We start from the raw sequence: 20,435 nt of genomic DNA on the forward strand, positions 1-20,435 counted from the left end.
CAGAATAATATGTTTTCTTCATGGACACAAACCTGTGAACTGAATGTGAAATGACATTGTAACAACTATGGTAGTGTTATTAACAATTCTAACTGTGAAAGGTTTAATAAAACTCTCACAAAAAATAATGTCAGTAGGCCTATTTTTAAATCATTTAAACTAAAAAGAAATTAAGTGTAACAACCACATGGCACAGGGTTATCACATTTATCATGATATCATTATATTCATAGTATGTATCTGCAAATTCTCTATTAAAACAAATTAATAATAATGTCATAACAGAGAAAATGTCAACATCTATTGTTTTCTACCCAAATATATCTTACTATCTTTATAAATATATGGTGTACTGTAGTTAACACGTCATGTATTATACTATTAACTCGAATCATAGCAACCCATTCAAAACAAACACACAAAAACCCACCCTACTGTAAATTTAATTTTAAAATATATTTGATTTACACTCGGTAAATTCAAATTACTGAGTTGAAATTAAATCAGTGTATGTCAATCGATCACATATTCTAGAAATCTGATTCTACCAAGGTCAATATCCTTGCCTTTAAATCACGTGGCAGGATCGTGAAACAGAAAGTAGAAATATCTGGAGTATGTTGCTATGCTATTAACGATAACAAAACCTGCTTTACTAAATTAGTCTTTTGTTGGTGTACGCGTTTACTGTGATATCAACATGTATAAACATTATACACATCATAGAATTATTGGACAACGCACCTATTATTTTTTCTGTACGTGATCAAAACGACGACAGTGTAAAATAAATTTCGCGACCATTACCTGCATTGTACGAAATTAAACAAAACAAAACCGACGAGATCTTAATAATAAGTGAACTCCTAGCTGATTGACTCAGTGTAAAGATAACCAACCAATCATGTTTCAGTTTATAAAAAGTATTCTATGAAGTTCATTGTGAACAGAATGGAAAGGTTTGTGACGTTGTGGATTGGATTCAATAAACAATTAAAATGGCAGAGGTAAAAAACATACAAGCGTGATTTGTTCAATTTAGGGGCGCGTGATTTCGCGCCCGTCAGATTAAGATGACGGGGGTTCACGGGCGTGATAGTGCTCGCGCCCGTCAAAGACGAAGGTCTGGTACTTGTATGTTTTAATATAAATATCTTTCTGGATATCTGTATATATATTTATTAAAACTCAGAATGCAGCATATATGTTTTTAACCAAACAATTTTACCATTATAACCATTTATTTGCTCAACTGATAATACGATTGCAAGACATCAGAATCATTATATTCGTTTGCCTAAAATGTTGTCTGTTAAGGTCTCACTACACAGTTCACTTCCGGGTGAGAGTTCATTCATCACTTCAGTTCCTAATTGTGACACATGTTATGGGTCACATATTCACTTTTAGGAAATGGTGAAGAATTAAAACAATATCTATGTTTAATGGTAAGCCTTCTGGCTGTATTTTGCCTAATGTTATTTTGTAATAATTCAATTTTATAATTACTGTTTTGTAATAGGCGTCTGGATTGGTTAAAACGTTATCACGTGATCTAAAAAAAAAACCCGTTCATTCTTCCATGAACGCGAAAGCTGCACTTTTTCGGTAGACAAATAAAAACACAATGTTATTACCGTAACTACTTTTTATCAATTACGTCAACAACGGAATCCCCGCTGATTTCTATTTTTATCCCAATATCGTCTGCACTGTAACTGATAGTGACAATTAAGGCTTTAAACGACTCCGGTTTTGAACTGAGACACGTAATGTATATGACAGGCCACAAAAACGAAGCTTCTTATTAGAAGTTATAGCAGAAAATGCTCAACAAATCAAAAGAGAGACATGAGCGTAGCTCTGTCACATTTGATAAAAACACCAAATCGACAACTTACACGCGCGAAAACCCATACGCCTTCGTGCACAATTACGCGACCTGTCCTTTCCGAGAATAATATCACACAATCACAAACTTCCTCTGAAATCCACACACAGTAACACTGAAACTACATTATCCCTTTCAAGTCAGTGTTCACATTCACTTTTCACTAATTCAACTTTAATTAAAATTTATAAAACCTAAATCATTATAATGAATCGGAGATTTGACGGGGAAAAACGAATGTAACTTTCTAAGGGAATTCCCTTATTTGTGTATTGATACAGTTGTAAATTATTGTGGAATAGAGTTCGATTGGGTATTTTTAATATAGTTTTGTATAATGGCCATATTAATACGCCATTCATACAGTGTGTAAAACGGTTTTGGTGTTTATCATCGCATGAACGTCAAAAATATAACGTTCAATTCTTAAATATTGTGCATTGACCTTTTGGAACATGGGTGTATAGCGCAAGAGACAGCCGAAGTGAATCGGTTAATCAACCACCTGTTCGAACCGGTACTACAGCCGGATGCGGTCATATAGCACACAAACTGAGACGGAAATGTTCTCAATTTTGGAGTGAAAATAAATGCTTATATAATGTATATTCGCAGTGGTGTTTGTTGCAATTCTGATTAAAATTAGCTCTACTGGGTCTACCAGTAGATCTAACAGCATTGTGCGGCCAGGTGACATTTCATCTATAAATAACAATTTAAATATCGACCAATTACACTTCGCCTTTTATAGCGTTACTTGGGAGCATACAAATTCTAAAAATATCGGGCGAGACTATTTATGCAATAGGTGAACTTGTTGGTTTATTTCCACATTGAAAAAACAGGGAGAAAAGTGTAGTAATAAACTCTGGATTGTATGCTAGTATAAACAGATTTTATGGCTATACCATCACGTTTTTTTTTTCGTCTTGAAACGAATTTTATATAAAATTTTATATTGCAATTAGTTTCCGGCATACTTCGTAATTCATCCGAATCATTTCGTATACCCTCGGCATAATCCCGAGTGTATTCAATTTCTTTTCAAATCACTGGCATGATTTTGCAAGTAAGGTTTTGTTTGATTGGTCGAATGAAAGGTCAACTGGACATGAGCTCCAATGGGCTGCTGTTAGATCCACATGTAATAGTGGACCTAATTTTAATTAGATTATGTTTGTTCTTAGTGCCAACGAGAACCCGTTCTATTGGCAAACTTCATTTGAAATTGGGCAATTTAACATGGGTTTCAATGGCAGATGACATCTGTGTAGTGAGACCTAACACTGGTTCTCGAGGTCTCCATTTTGTAATTTGCCTTAAAATATTAAAACTATATATATATGTATGTATGTATGTATGTATGTATGTATGTATGTATGTATGTATGTATGTATGTATGTCTATCTATCTATCTATCTATCTATCTATCTATCTATCTATCTATCTATATATATATATATATATTATAAGTACATGTTTTGTTGAACAACATATCTGTTTTGATAAAACACTGAAAAGGTTTGTGTTGGAACGTTTTGGCTATAAGCTATACCACTAAACGTTTCACTCATCGAAACAGATTACGTAGTTAATAATATTTACGGCTTATGCAAACTACAGTTTTTGATGCACGTGCGGTAAACTTTGTTACATAGCGACCAGTTTAATGCTCATTTGAAGCCTAAACATACTAATAAAAAGGTAGATATTTGAAGAACAACTGTCTGTTTATAAATATTGATATGCTTTAGAACCGAATGCTAAATGCTCACTGAAACCGATCTCACTACGATAACTGTATATTTATTTAGGCTATACTCGGTAACCGTGCGTAAAGAGTATACGAGTTGTTTCCCTTGGGGGAAGTCGAGTTGTCGTCTGCATTGGCCCTTCGGAACATTTGCATACTTATTTTGCGTACGGTCTTTATTTGTGTTCTGTTGCATACTGTTGTATTTCTGCGATGTATATTCGAGTGGAATGATATGGTTCATGAATTGCGAAGTTTTATAAAAGCTAATTTTCAACAGTGTCGTGTTCTTTGGAAAGTGCGAGTATCTAACAGGTAAATCGATCACAAAACAACCTTTGTTTATCATTTTGTCTGTTTGTTTGATTTTGTGTTATTTGTGTGCTTTTTATTAGGGGGAGAGGGGGGTATTACTAATATTTCGCTTATTTTGTCTATCAGTCTACTGATCTACAAGTACCATCGACGTCCCAAACTGCTAACGGAAAAAAAACACGAATAGGCCTAGGTACACACACACACACACACACACACACACAAAACACACACACAGAGCCTGGATTCATATGTTTAAAATACAGCAGTGTTCGGTGTATCGGCGCGTCCGGTGATTCGGCGCACTTGGTATTATGCTTAAGTATGCTTAGGAAGTTGTCATGTTGTCGGTGTTTTTAGCGAATTGAAGTTCAATTCCTTTTTCAATGGTTAATCAAGTATCAACATATTTATTGTTTAGGCTGCAATTAAAAAACAAATTCGAATTATCAATAATTATATCATAATTTCAAAATAAATCATTCACTTGCTTTCGTGTATATAAACGCGAAGTAGGTCAGCCTTATTGATATTAAGGATGTTAAAACCAGTCTTAAAATACTTTTCCCGCATTTTGAAAGTTATTGTAAACTGTATCATTATTTTTCTGTCGATTATTTCAATATAAACTGAAAAGGAAAGCACAGACAAATGCAAACAAAACAAAAGTTTTACACCTATAGGTATACATCATGTCACTCGCTATGTCGCTCAATCTCACTATATAGATATATATGTGTTTCTCTCTCTCTCTCTCTCTCTCTCTCTCTCTCTCTCTCTCTCTCTCTCTCTCTCTCTCTCTCTCTCTCTCTCTCTCTCTCTCTCTCTCTCTCTCTCTCTCTCTCTCTCTCTCTCTCTGTATGCGTGTGTGAGTGTGTGAGTGTGTGCGTGTGAATGTGTGTCTGTCTGTGTGAGTGTGTGTGTGTCTGTGTGAGTGTCTTTGTGAGTGTGTCTCTGTGAGTGTGTCTCTGTGTGTGTCTTTGTGAGTATGTGTCTGTGAGTGTGTATGTGAGTGTCTGTCTGTCTGTGTGTGTCTGTGTGAGTGTGTGTGTCTGTGAATGCGTCTGTGCGTGTTTGTGAGTGTGTTTGTGTCTGTGGGTATGTGTCTGTATCTGTGTGTGAGTGTGTGTGTGTGTATGTTTCTGGGTGTATGTGAGTGTGTGTGTGTGTGTGTGCGTGTCTGTGTGAGTGTGTGTATGTGTGAATGTGTGTGTGTGTGTGTGTGTGTGTGTGTGTGTTCTTGTTTGTATGCATACTGTATGATGCATGCTGTATGACACATGCCTTCCTGCCTGCATTCCCCTGCGCGTGCTGTCACCTCACCGTGGTGCAGGGGTGTAACATTCTCTTTGAGAATGGCCAATACAGCACAAATCCCCTTGTTTTCTTCCAGATGCAATTGAAATTTTGAGTAAAAGTCAGTATCTATCTGTGATATTTGTATTTTTGCAGTTCTTTACACTATTTTTTATTTAAATCTTGAATTTGTATATTGATGTTGATCATCACTGTATTTGTTTGCATTACCATAGTTTGACACCCAATAGCCGATGTATTTTTCGTGCTGGGGTGTCGTTAAACATTCATTCATTCATTCACTCATTCTTGCCTGCATCCTGCATGTACGTACATATGCACGCATGAATGCATGTATGCATGGGTGGATGTTAGCCCGATTACTCTGCCATCAAGAGCTAGACGGACATTCAGAGATGCATAGATGCAGTTATGGGCGGACGGACGAGCGGACGGACGGACGGACGGACGGACGGACGGATGTGTTTGTGGGTTTGTGTGTCACGTATTCCTATGGGTCACTAATTTATGTTTATACACGAATCAGTATGATTATGTGATCTAATTAAATCAAAACAGAAGCAAGCAGATATATATTTTTACTTTCCACTACAACATATAGATAATGTTAGATTAAGCCTATATTCATTGTAATAGCAAGCCCCCCCCCCCCCACCCACCCACCCACCCCACAAACAAAACCCACCCCCCCAAAAAAAAAACACCCAAAACCAAAACAAACACACACACACACACACACACACACATCCCGAAAAAGGGAGAAAAAATAGCACAACAAAAAACAATCAACACACACACCAACCAAATCCTGCAACCCCCACAACCCCCAAAATAAACCAAACCAAAACTTAACTGTATGTTTAACAAAGCTGGGAATAAATAAAATTCAATAAGAAATAAACAGAACCAACGTACGGAAACCAAAAAGCTGCTAACCTGGCATTAACAATTTTTGTGCGTTCAAGATAAGAACAGATACGCTCGCCGTAAACCCACGCTGTGACTACAAAGTCCAGAAATACACTAGCATAACATCAACTTAAACATTTTAATTAAACACAATGATTGTCTATATGTTCTCATCTACACGCCATTCACGTTTTAATGTTGTCTCCGCATATTAAAAATGATTATAAAATATATTCTTGATGCGGTGGCCTCCTCCAGGTACACGATTCAGAACAAAAGCCACATTGACTTCGAGCGAGTGCAGAATGACCATCTGTTTGTGATGGCTGATTTCAACTGTATATTTTCATCAGGTTCTCTTGCAACACAATCCTCTGGTTGCTATAGCAGACAGCGCACCTGGCAAGAACAGTGACGTTGCAGTTCATGTTAACACGTCATCAGGAATAGTGTCACACTACACAGGCCCGTAGCCAATGGGGGACCGGTGAATTTTTTTCTCAATATGACCCCGATCCCCCCCTCCCCCACCCCCCCCAAGCAACTTCGTGCCTCACCATAAGCCTAAAAGCCCCCCTCTAAAATTCCTGGCTACTGGCCTGCTACACTACAATCACAATTTTCCTAAAATATTTCCGTATAACTGAAAAATCATATTTACAGATGTTCACAAATATAAAACATAAAATAAGATCAGAAGAAAAACCCCCAAAACATACAAAACAAATGGAATTTACATTTTAGCATGTTCAGGAGGTGAAACAATCGCTAGTACTCGATTCAGAATCGAATTCTGAATTCTGAATTATAAAAGATGACATCTATGGTGTCAGAACGTATCTGAACGCGAAGGAAATTCCTGTGCTCAGTATTAGGAGCATCCGATGAATAACAACCGTTTCAGAACCAGCTATGCGACATTTCAGCTGGTCGAATCTGAAAAAGAAAAATACAAATTAATGCTAAAATCATGGAGAAAATTCCAGACAAAACATCGCATCCAAAGTAAACACTTACTGTTCATAAACCTTCCACCCATTAAAAATAATAAGAAAGACCGCAATTCGTCTAGTGTGCGAGACAGGTAGTTATTATTATGTTATATATTTTGAAAACGGATCATTGCACCATAACGGAAACCATCCTAAGAAAAGACCACTATCTGCAAATAATAAAATCTTTAATAATATCTACTTTGTGTTGAACAACGACAATAAATAACAACAACCAAAAATGTAAAATAAATAAATAAACTACAAACAAACAATCTTCTCCACACGCGCACGCACGTACACTAAACAACTGACAAAAACGAGCCTTCCACCCAATCGAAAAAGAAAACCCCCACAAAACAAAAACAAAACCCAACAAGAAAATAAACACCCCACCCAATAATGCCTCCCAAAACAACAGACAAAAGACCACAGAAACCCCAAAGAAACAAGCACAAACCTCCTTCCAACGTCCACCCCCCTACGCCGTCCCCCCACCCCCAAACCAAATGAAATAAAAACAAGCGAAAACAACTTTAAAAAAAAAGAGCAACCCCAAAGGTACTACAACAGCAATAACTCAACCAAATAAACAACAACAATAACCAAATTCAGACATTGATAATGATACAACAATCAAAACTGGCATCTGCCAACGGAATTTCCCCAGATTTATTTTATTTTTCCCATGACACTGCTATTTATTTTACAGGCCTTGGCGATTTTTTTCCTCTCTGGCTACGCGCCAGTCAGCGCACATGGTTTAAACAGCGACACTTTGTGAAAGTGTACCGTCCACAATCAAACTACATGTAGCGCTTACCTGCTGAATAAACCCTTTTCTTTCTTTTCCCATTCCAACTCCATTAACGAGCCATCGAACCGGAACTTGCCGTATTTGTGTGGGAACTCGAAGCCCTGACGACACGTGCAGCGATAGGCACCGCGCAGGAACGGAAATCCTTTCTGCTTCCTGCACTGTGAACGATTCAAAACCACATTAATGTTTTGAAACGTGAATCCCCAGAACAATATCTCTTTACATCAAAACGGTATCTACAGAAAGAAAGGCAGGGCCAGTTACACCCCTATCCGAAAATACGAAAAAGGAGTTTAATTTAGTATAAAAGAGTTGTTTTTAGTTCAAAACAACAAAACAAACAAGAATCAAACTGAAAAAAACCCAACCCTAAAAAAAAGAAGGGACCCCCCCCCAACCCCCCCAACAACAACAAAGACTGAAAAAAAAAAACCCAACACCAAACAAACTCCCCCCAACCCCCCAGGAAAAAACCCAACAAAAAACAAACAACAGACCAGGAAAAAAAAAAAAAAAAAAAAAAAAAACGAACAAAAAAAAAAACCAACAAACAAAACAAAACAAATACGAAACCAAAATTATTATGGATTTCTTTAATGAAAAATTGAAAAGTGAAAAAGAAAATATTTTCAATAGCCAATCAATCGTGTTGTAAGAACTTCGAACGAATTTCTTGAAGAATAAAGTGAGTAATGATATACTGAATATTAGAACAATGTCACGCACAATGTAGACATTGGTATTAATACTGTTGTAGAGATCTGGTCACATATTGCGGTGTTCTTGAAGAACAAAGTGAGAAAGATGATATATTGAAAATTAGAACAATGTCGTGCACCATGTAGCCATAGATCCTTACCGTTGTAGAGATTGGTCGCAGCTCGCGGTGTTCTTGAAGAACAAAGTGAGAAAGATGATATGCTGAATGTTAGAACAATGCCACGCACAATGTAGACATAGAAGCTTACCGTTGTAGAGATCTGGTCGCATCTCGCGGTGTTCTTGAAGAACAAAGTAAGTAAGATGATATACTGAATATTAAAAAATAAATGTCGCACACCATGTAGACATTGATGCTTACCGATGTAGAAATCTGGTCGCACCTTGCGGTGTTCTTGAAGGCGTTTGCCACGTAGAATGGACTCGGACACTGGTCGATCTCCAACAAGTCCAGAGGGACGTCCACCGTTACCACACCCCTAGAAATAAGACGTCCTCTTTATTAACTGTGTTTTGGGTCATTCAACATTCATTCGTTGGCTATAAGTAATTTTTGTTACTTGAAGTCTTAGAGCAAAAACCCACATTTCAATAGCCGCTGTTTAATAAATCAATGTGCTCAAGAGGTGTCTTTAAACAAAAAAGTTATTAATATTAATTGATTGAGTGTTTCGATATGGTATTTTAGTAGAATGTGGTACTCTTTGTCTCCAATATATATATTGGAATGTTTATTCATTGTAATAACAATAACCAATAACTCCAAACAACAAATAGACAAACTAAACATGATTACCATTATCCTGTTTCGAGTCAGAGATATATCTATGAAAGTGTTAATGAAGTTTAAGCTACATAAATATTGATTTAGATTATTTTCTAAGTTACTATGGTTTTCACCTAAAACGTAAAAGAAGCAATACTTTGTTCGTACTTAAACTGGATCTTCTTTCTCAGCCCATCCAGACCAAAGAAGGGAACGACGTAGGTGAGAACCCACTCGTCAACGCGACCATCACATTTAAATGTCGGCCGAGTCCAGAAGCCATCTTTGTATGCAGGGGCCTTGTAGCTCATTGGAAAATACTCAAACTGGACGGAACTGGCTCCCTCTGGATTGGACCTGACCATGGGTCTCATCTTGTACGTTTCTAGAGTATTCACGTTGGTGGACCATCTGGATTTTGATATGCTGTACCAGTCTTCATCTGCGTAGCGCAGTGGTAGTCCTGCAGAGTCGATGACGTAGAAGCTGCCTTGCTTCTTGTACGCCAAAGGACCAAAGAATTCTCTGGTAGAGTCATCTTGGTTTACAAACTGATGTGTGTCCCAGAATATGCCGCTGGAGAGGATCTTGTGGTTGGCCATGACGTTAGCAAGCACTTCTCCAAACAGATGTTCCATGTGCAGACGCCCACCTCCCAGCAGAATCCCAAAGTTATCGTTTGGCGACGTGTTCTGAAGAAAGTTACTCACAAAGTGAGCCAGTCGTAAAGCTGTTCTTCCTTCTGCTTCAAACTGGTTGTCGAACCCGTAACCCACGTCTCCCGGCAAGTACAACAAGGTCTTTGGTTTGGTGTGACAGTTCTGCGGTGTAACGCTTGTCTTTTGCCGGAAGATCCGCTTCATAGAGTCGAAGGCCACCTGGTCAAATGGACCTCTAAAAGCTCTCTTCTGTCGTCTGTGTTCTGTCACATTCTTCACCTTAAGCCACTTCTTCCTCAAAATTTTAATCTGTCTCCTACTGATGTATTTTACTTTACCGTGAACGTATTTAGCCCACGTATCTTTATTCTTACGTTTGTGTGTTTCTTTCTTTGGCGAATCGACCATCTGACGTAGCACTGTCTTGTGTTTGTCATCTGGAAGCCGAGAAACCAACTTTCTTGTTTTCCGATTGGGTGGAATAAAGGCTCTGTGCATCTGATTGGTTGGATAAACATCTTCCTCTGTTGCATTTACAGAGCGTGTCCTCCTGGAATGAGCATTTCTCGTTAAGGGTTTGCTTTCTCCTCCGCCAGTCGTACGTGTTGTGGATCCACCCTCGAGCGTGACCCCATCTAGGGCATCTATCTGCGGGTGCACTTGAAGGTCTGAAAATAAGGTGTAATAAATGAATTAACTTAAACATGTAGGACAAGTTGATAACAGAGTATATCAATATGTAGCTTGACAATGTGCAGCCCTTATTATTAACCTCATGCTGTAGATCTCGTTATCTGCTACTCGCACATCTTACAATGTGTTGATGTAAAACTCAGGATCTGCTCGCGCGTAGGAGGTTAGCAAGCCGATATAGTATTCATACTACTGGTGAGCAGACGTGGACATGATACTTTATAATACAAAACCGAATTCTCATGTCAGAATCGCATCTCTGCACAAGGCAGTCGAAAGAACGTTAGACAAAGTCGTGATTGCGTTCATGATCCACTATTAAATACACACTATTAAACAGTTCTCTGACGAATGCATGCCACACATTACCCAGTGACACCCACACCGACAACGTAACTTACGACCATTTAATATGGATCTGAAGATATAAGACAACTGACGAGTATGTACACATTATAAGCCATAAAACTAACTTACGAAACCTGATAAACCATACAATTAAATTACGACCTGTGCGTGAAAACTATATAGCAAAACGTACTAGCAATGCGTATCATCGGAAACAATAAAACGAATTTACTCTGGAAACTTTGATATAACTAACATACGTATGTGCTGAAACTGTATTACTGACTACATTGTACGACCAGTTCGTTTTCGCTGAACACTGTATAACTAACATACAACCAGTGCGTATGTGCTGTCAACTGTATAACTAACTTACATCTAGTGCGTATGCGCTGGAAACTGTATAACTAACTTACGTTCAGTTCTTATGCCCTGGCAACTGTATAACTAACTTACGTTCAGTTCGTATGCCTTGGAAACTGTATAACTAACTTACGTTCAGTTCATATTCGCTGGAACTGTACAACTAACTTATGTTTAATTCGTATGCCCTGGAAACTGTATAACTAACTTACATCCAGTTTTTAAGCAGTTGAATCCATTCTTGTACTCGTCCTCCGTGGCCTGTTCGACGTAGACTCCCTGGTAGACCGGCTTGATCCATTTCGGGTAGTGGTGGCGGCTCTTACACTTACACTTGTAGCCACCACGTGTAAGACCGAACCCACTTACCTGCTTGCACTGGAACATAAAATACATTTAATATCAGCGACAAAACTGTAATGCGTGATCAAAGCCATATATCTGCACAATGCAGAGTCGAACGGGTATTTGGCAAAACAGGGGTTGATTCTATGAATCTCGGTCTTGTGTCTCGTCTATAAGAGGACAGCCATTCCAGAGGACATCTAGGTTCCTATATGAGCTACCATTCGGCAATCGAATTCAAAATTAAGTAGTAGCTCCTCTATCTCTTTCGATGAACCGTTCCAAAATGCACCAAAATTAAAGAAATTTGCGCACAACTTTACCTGTTTGACTTACTCCTACGGAATATTCAAAGTTCATTAGCATCAAAACATACCCCCCCCCCCCCCCCCCCCCCCCCCGCTGCTGGTGCTCTCTTGAACTTTCCATTGCGGGCGGTCCCTTCCTCCCACCTACCCCAACCCCTTTTCTGTCCTGGACAAAGGAGCCGACCCATGCCGACACCTGCGCCCATGACGTGCGTGCGCTACAACAGCTTGTTCTGAATATGCTCGTTAAACCCTATGGTCGAATGGGCATTTCGCAAAATAGTGGTTGAATCGTCTATAAGAGGACAGCCATTCCCGAGATCCTTTACTGGAGATTTCGTCCTTGCAAATTCAGTGCCCCGCGATTGGTATATCAAAGGCCGTGGTATGTGCTGTGCTGTCTGTGGGAAAGGTGCATATAAAGGATCCCCTGTTAATGGAACAATGTAGTGCACGTTTCCTCTAAGACTCTAAACAATATGTCAGCATTACCAAATGTCAATGATTGACCAGTCTAATGATTGTACTCCAGTGTTGTCGTTAAACAAAATGAAATGTTTTATTTCAGTCTTAATACAGTAGTACAAACTGTGACCGTAACGCCTTAGTATGCGGTATTTTGAGTTTCCTGCGTCGTTAAACAAAACAAACTCTAAGTTTAGCCAAGTTCATGTCACCCCGAACTCCGTGTCACCCCGACCTCCGTGTTACCCGGACACTTCATTCACCGAGCTCGTGCAACGCAGTGGGGTGTGTAATGGAAACCCGCTACTAGATCCTCCCTATACACGCTGGGAGGTCGAGCGTACAGCGAGGTGGTCAGTGTAATAGATCCACTCCGTACCCCAGGACCCCGTGGAGGCAAGGGGGGGGGGGGGGGGGGCTAGGGTTCATGTCCACACTTTTGTTTTACTAATTTTCGTGGTGGTAAAAATATTTTGGTTTCTTATTCTGTTCTAGCCAGGAGCGTTTTTAGGGTAGAGTGAGGGGCAGGTTTTGGGGGTCGAACCCAACCCACTCCCGCTCAAGCAATGTTTTTGTTTTAAATATAATTTCAAGGGAAGCATGACTCGACCCTCTATAAACCTCGTTCGTCCTTCACAGTCTAGATCCCCTCCTGCAATAAATAGCTGCATACGCGCATGTTATTAGTTAATAATCCTTTACCATTTACGCTATTGAAACTACCGAAAATCAACTTATCGCTTATTTTCGATATCCGAAAGTTCAACGTTATGTAGTTCGGAGAAATTCGGGAAGGAAAACGTCACTACTACGCTAGTACTTCAGTAAAGTAGGACATGGCATCTAGGGTGTATACTACCAAATCAAATCCCCTAGACGACAATAGTAACATATGTGGCTAAAACTCCTACCTGAAGCGTATCAATCGACATAAACGTCACGGATATAAATACTACCACCCCTCACCCTTAAAGTGAATCATAAAAAAAATTGGGGTCAAGCTGCTCATTTCTGAGATAACGGGTAGCGTCTATGACTACCCTAGTTCCGCACAAAATTTGAGTACCTTTTTTTTACCGGTACCCCATACATGTTTCTAGCACAAGGTTACTTGACACAGTGGTGCACTTCGAACTTTGACCCGACCGGAAGTTATTTGGTGGCCACAAGCACCGAATATAGCGATTATTGAGAAATAGCCCAATGGACCCACCGACGAGAATCGATCCTAGATCGATTGCGCATCAGGCGAGCACTGTACTACTGAGCTACGTTCCGCCCCTAAGAAGAACAGTTAAATTTCGGGCCTCTGAGGCTAGCATTGCAGTCCAACACAATTTGTGAACACCCAATAGGCGATGTGTATTTTTGTGATGGGGTTAAACATGCATTCATTCCGACATAATTTCTACATTGGGGGGAGGAGGGGGTAACGACACTACTACATCACACTCATTCATTAACCGTCGGCTATTGGATTTCAAACATTGGGTAATTCTGACATTTAAGCTTAAAGAGAAAACCCGCTACATTTTTCCATTAGCAGCAAGGGATATTTTATATGCACCATCCCACAGACAGGATAGCACATACCACGGCCTTTGATATACCAATCGTGGTGCACTGGCTGGAACCAGAAATTGCCCAACTGGCTCACCGACGGGGATCGATCCTAGATCGACTGCGCATCAAGCGAGCGCTTTACCACTCAATATATCAAATGCAAATTAGCGCCGCCCCCCCCCCCCCCCCACCACACACACACACCAACATCGTACGATCCTGTTCTGCCATGTCATCTCGACACGGAATGTCGCATATCGATGTCGTGTTCACGTTAATAGCATACCTGTGCAGTGTACTGCCACTGAGGGAACGACCGCACACACTGTGAAATAACACTTTACACGGCGGCGCTGGAATACGGTAACCCGACCCCATATTTCCTGCCAGCTACTGGTGTTTGTTACGACAGGGCTATCCAGTTTGTTTGCACACAATACGTATTATGATAATATATTGCTAGAGGGTAAAACGGGTATGGAAAAAAACACAGAAAGAAATGTTTTATTTAACGACGCACTCAACACATTTTATTTACAGATATATAGCGTCGGACATATGGTTAAGGACCACAAAGATATTGAGAGAGGAAACCCGCTGACGCCACTTAATGGGCTACTCTTTTCGATTAGCAGCAAGGGATATTTTATATGCACCATCGCACAGACAGGATAGCACATACCACGGTTTTTGATATACCAGTCGTGAAACGGGTATGGCGCCATACCCAAAATGTTTTAGCAATTTTATTTTTTAAGTTCACCTTTATTAAGTTTTGACAAAATTAATTACTGTATGATGTTCTTAACCCTAACCCTAAACGTAACCCATTTTCTGTCTGGAAGAGCCCCCACCCCCTCCCCCAATACCCTATGTTGATCCCCTGTTGCATTCAATTCCAAAGCGTCATACCCCCCCCCCCCCCCCCCTCTAAAAAAATAAATAAATATTCTGGAAGAAACACTGTGAAGGTCTATCTCTGTCTCTGTCGACCGGCCTCGGTGGCGTCGTGGTTAGGCCATCGGTCTAAAGGCTGGTAGGTACCGCAAGGCTCAATGGGTAGGTGTAAACCACTTGCACCGACCAGTGATCCATAACTGGTAACAAAGGCCATGATTTGTGCTATCCTGCCTGTGGGAAGCGCAAATAAAAGATCCCTTGCTGCCTGTCGTAAAAGAGTAGCCTATGTGGCGACAGCGGGTTTCCTCTAAAAAAAAACAACAGTATCAGAATGACCATATGTTTGACGTCCAATAGCCGGTGATAAGATAAAAAAACCCAATGTGCTCTAGTGGCGTCGATAAATAAAACAAACTTTACTGTCTCTGTCGTGGCGGGACGAAGACCAGTGGTAAAGTGCTCGATCCTCGTCGGTGGGCCCATTGGGATATCTCTCGTTCCATACACCAGGCAGTACACCACGAATGATTTATCTAAGGACGTGGTATATGCTATCCTGTCTGTGTCATGATGGATATAAAAAATCCTTTGCTCCTGATGGACAAATATAGCGGATTTCTTCTCTTGGACTATGATGTCATAGTTACTAAATGTTTGACATCCAATAGCCGATGATTAATAAATCAATGTGCGCCCAATTTCCTCAACCAAATTTGCGCACTTTTTCTCTTTGGCATAATACTTTGCGCCATTCAAAATTCCATAGCACCATCACCCCCACCCCCACCTGCTACCGACCTTGGTCGGGTTGCTGGTGCTCCCTTGTACCTGCCAGTGCAGGAGGTCCCTCCTCTCTCCCCCCCCCCCCCCCCCATCTTTCCTGTCCTGGATGGAGGAGCCGGCCGAGTCCGGCTCTTGAGCCCAGGACAGGCGTGCGCTACAACAGCTTGTTCTGAATGTGCACGTAAAGACCTATGACCTGACCTGACCTGCTTGTAATTGACCCCTCCGTACGGCGTGATTGACAACCTCGCTGGACCAATCATGTTTCGCGGTTCAAAGACCACGTTGCCCAACTTTGCTTGGACGCCATTAGGTTAGACAACATAATGTTTTCGGTGTGTAACTTTTTTGTATAGTTAGCATTAAAATTAGTTAAAATAATTGTCTCCTCCAACTGAATTATAATCACAGTAAACATACACTTCTGTTGACATGTGTTAACAGCGACGACAGCTATGCGGAGCCTACGATTGACGTAAAATCAGTGTTTTCCTGCGAAACTGGCCTTGGTGGCGTCGTGGTTAGGCCATCGGTCTACAGGCTGGTAGGTACTGGGTTCGGATCCCAGTCGAGGCATGGGAGTTTTGGTAACCAGTCAATTCGTACCATAGTCATTTCGTACCCAATTTTACCATTTCGTACCCAAGTCATTTCGTACCCTGGTCATTTCGTACCATAGTTATTTGGTCATTTCGTACCATAGTCATTTCGTACCATGGTTATTTCGTACCATGTTTGTCTGGTCATTTCGTACCAAAGTCATTTCGTACCTCAATCATTTATTGTGCAGCTTAGTTGACTGATAGTAAAATGTCGAATTACTGATTTAAAAAATAAACATTAGGCTAATGCAGCTATATTGAATCCCCACCCTTAAGAAAGAAAGAAACAAACAAATAACAAGAAAAAGGTGATATATTACTTTTATTACTTTTATCTTCAAACGTTTCCGTTCATCATTATATTAATTACCAGCTAGCACTTTGTGTTAGAATATCTTCTAAGACAAGCTGATCTCAGAAAAACCTTAATTACCCACGAAGAGGAAGGTTGCCAGAGTCACGCAAAAGGTGCTCTTCGAAAATTGGGCACTTTATAGTGATGAGAAAATCAGTGTCGGTCGCCTGTTGAAAATCTGTTCCAGATTGGTGCATGTCGCTGATGACTGACACCTTAACGCTAGTGATTTCAAAAGTGTTTTAACTGTAGCTTGAGATTAGTTTTTTTTTTGTTATAAAATGTGAAATAAAGTTATAATGATTTCAAGATCGTGTATATTTTGCTATACTTAATCATAGACTAGACCACACAGTGATATTCTACATCGCTACTGACGCGACTGTTGATTATAACGATTGTTTATCCAACAACAATAAGGCAAGCATAGGTAGAGAATCTGTCGACAGTGGGCTAAGGACGTAAGCCTATATAAGATGGGGTGTGGGGGGAGTCTCGTTTCATATGAAATGATCATCAGTGGCAATATACATATGTTCATTTAAACATTTGCATACTTTACAAGGTATGTTTACACGTCAACGTTTATTCGTCAACAATAAAAATAAGAAGTGGCATACCATGAAAAAAATAAGATACCGAGTACGAAACCACTATGGTACGAAATGACCAAACATTATGGTACGAGATGGTAAAACGTAGGTACGAAATGGCTATGGTGCGAAATGACTGTGGTACGAAATGACCAAAACACTATGGTACGAAATGACCATAAACTATGGTACGAAATGACTAGTAACCGGATTTTTAATCCAGATACCAACTCCAAACCCTGAGTGAGTGCTCCGCAAGGCTCAATGGGTAGGTGTAAACCACTTGTACCGACCAGTGATCCATAACTGGTTCAACAAAGGTCATGGTTTGTGTTATCCTGCCTGTGGGAAGCGCAAATAAAAGATCCCTTACTGCTAATCGGAAAGAGTAGCCCATGTAGTGGCGACAGCGGGTTTCCTCTCAAAATCTGTGTGGTCCTTAACCATATGTCTGATGCCATATAACCGTAAATAAAATGTTTTGAGTGCGTCGTTAAATAAAACATTTCTTTCTTTCCTGCGAAACCGTCACATAGTATTGAAAGTGAAATTTTGCCGAAATCCATGAAAATTCAAATGATATATAAATTCTACGAAGGTAAGAGTTTAAAAATCACTTTCCCTCCAATGTAATGGAATTTATTGACTCATTTAATCAGTCTTCGATGTGTATATTGTCGTTAAACTGCATACAGAGGAATGGCCAACAAATAAAGTGCAGGCAAGACTTCCGATCGTTCCAGCATTCAGTTAATTCAGGCTTAAGTTAGGTTTAGGGTTAGGTGATAGTATTAAGCATGCTGGAACGTTTGAAAGTCTTAGCTTTTTTCTCTTCTTTTTTTTGGTTTTGTTTGCATGTGTGTAGGCGTGTGTGTGAGTGTTCTTGTGTGTGTGTGGTGGGGGGGGGGGGGGGGGGTGAGGGAGTAACCTATATGGTTGTGAGCTTTAGGGGATAAGGAAGTATTGTCTGGAAAGTTATAAATTAGGCAAATTTTATGTAGGGACCCTGAAATGTTTTGAAGCAAAAAAGAAAGAAAGAAAAAAGATTTGTGATTTTTTGCAATCGGAACAGATCTGTTTCTCGGTTTGATTTGATTTAAGCCAGTGCATCACGACTAGCATATCAAAGGCTGTAGTATGTGCTATTCTGTCTATTGGGTGGTGTATATAAAAGATACCTGGCTACTAATAGGAAAATGTAGCAGGGTAGCACTCGAGACTATACATGTCAAAAGTACAAAATGTTTGACATCCAATAGCTGATGATTAATAATTCAATGTGCTCTAGTGGTGTCTTTAAACAAAACAAACCTTAACTTATCCATTAGTCCCCCTCCACCCCATCCCTCAATTAAAACAACCCAATTTTACCATAATATATATTAAAACAATTCCTCGCCTAACAGCAGATAAATTACCAATCTTGGGTGATTTATAATAAATACTGCTAAGACATTTTATTATTCCTTTATTGTTTGTATTTGTACAGAATGGATTTTATTTTGAACAAATTCTAAAATATTTACATGCACCTTCTGTTTATTGTATAAGTATTATTAACCTTAATGACATTTCTGTTTACTATGGTAATTAAGCAGGTACTACATGTATTGGTGTGGGGGGTTTTCTGTTTCAGTGTATTGTCACCAAGAGAGTCCCACACTTATTCTGTTAACATTTGCAAGGAAGCCCCACACCAAAAGAACAAAAGTAAATTTGGACATTCATGGGTAAGACTTGTTTCATGCTCCTCAGTTATCGCATTATGTTCAAGTGTTTGTGATCTCTGACCAGCCCTTTGATATTCTTAGAATTTTCAACTTAATGGTTTCTGCCAGAGGGTACCAAGGTTAAAATTACGTACCCTAAAATCTTGGAAATTAATAGATATATTTTTTTAATGTTTAGATAAATGATAGTAAAAGAACTGCTGTTTATAAATGGTCATGTGCTTGAAATGTAATGTCTTAACCATAATTTCAAAACATTTCAAACCCATCTGTTTTGTTTTTATTACCTACCCTAAATATGATTTTCTTTTGGAGACAGTAGTTTTGCTTTTCATCATTATTTTATACCCCAAATTGTAGCAAAGCATAGGCATTTTTATTCTTCTGCATGTCATCTTATATGTAGCTTTGTGTAACTTTCTAATAGAAATCAAATAACATCATCAAAGTTAAATACATTGTTTACTACTTTTGTTAATGTACTACTATACTTTTAATTTTAACTGATTTTGTTTCCTGTTAAAAAAAACAATTCATGAAATTAAATTAAACTTTACATTAATACAATGATATGCAATTAAGTTACAGACAATATACTTCTTCAAATGGATGTGAAATACTTCACGTTTGTTTTTATATATTTCAGCAACTGAACCAACGGATGTGGAGTCATTGATTAGATGTCGAAAATGAGATTCTGAAGACAAACTATTAAACAAATTACATTGCATCTTGATATTGAGAACAGAATGATAGAAATAATAGAACAGTTTCAACTGATATGTTAAAGAAAAACTGGGGCAGGGGGTGAAATTGCTGCTGAAAATGAAACACTTTCAACAATTTCATTTAATACAATATTTATTGTTTTTTTGTGTTTGACATGTTGCTTGCTAAGGAGTAATTCAGACTTCCAAGACTTGGGATTCAGTTTGACACCACCCATCAAATGGTAATCCTTGATTGCTCAGTTGACTGTACAAGTTTTGAGGATTTGGAGATGGATGCCACAGAAAGATACATTTTTGAATAAATATATTTACCGGTACCAGACTGCATGGGGATTAATATGTAAAGATCCTCTCTTTGAGAGAAAAAAGAAAATGTTAGAAAGTATTCTCATAATAAATATTGAACAAATTGTGTGAACTGCAATCTGTGGTTTAGTTTCATGTTAAACTAGTGTAATATATCATTTTGCTTTTTTTTCTTCTTTTTTTTTACATACATTTTTTTAATAAAAAA

General features: G+C 39.1%; 1 protein-coding gene and 1 long non-coding RNA gene across 3 annotated transcripts; one reads left to right on the forward strand and one right to left on the reverse strand.

The window, feature by feature from the left end:
* The first annotated feature begins 3,797 nt into the window (after positions 1-3,797).
* Positions 3,798-19,990, forward strand: LOC121389039. 2 transcript variants are annotated; one of them, XR_005960039.1, is made up of 3 exons: positions 3,798-3,959; positions 19,097-19,190; positions 19,837-19,990. It is a non-coding gene; the product is annotated as an uncharacterized LOC121389039 (long non-coding RNA). The 2 variants fall into 2 exon arrangements; XR_005960038.1 differs by lacking the exon at positions 3,798-3,959 and adding an exon at positions 16,322-16,454.
* On the reverse strand, positions 6,787-10,776 carry LOC121389038. Its single transcript, XM_041520647.1, has 4 exons — positions 9,652-10,776; positions 9,079-9,196; positions 8,001-8,155; positions 6,787-7,121 (listed from the first exon to the last, which is right to left on the reverse strand). The coding sequence occupies exons 1-4, from the start codon at positions 10,638-10,640 to the stop codon at positions 7,007-7,009; spliced, it is 1,377 nt and encodes a 458-aa protein (XP_041376581.1). The 5' UTR covers positions 10,641-10,776; the 3' UTR covers positions 6,787-7,006.
* Positions 19,991-20,435: the final 445 nt, after the last annotated feature.

The sequence above is a fragment of the Gigantopelta aegis genome, chromosome 14 (genome assembly GCF_016097555.1).
Source record: "Gigantopelta aegis isolate Gae_Host chromosome 14, Gae_host_genome, whole genome shotgun sequence".
In the NCBI taxonomy this organism is placed as follows: Eukaryota; Metazoa; Mollusca; class Gastropoda; order Neomphalida; family Peltospiridae; genus Gigantopelta; species Gigantopelta aegis.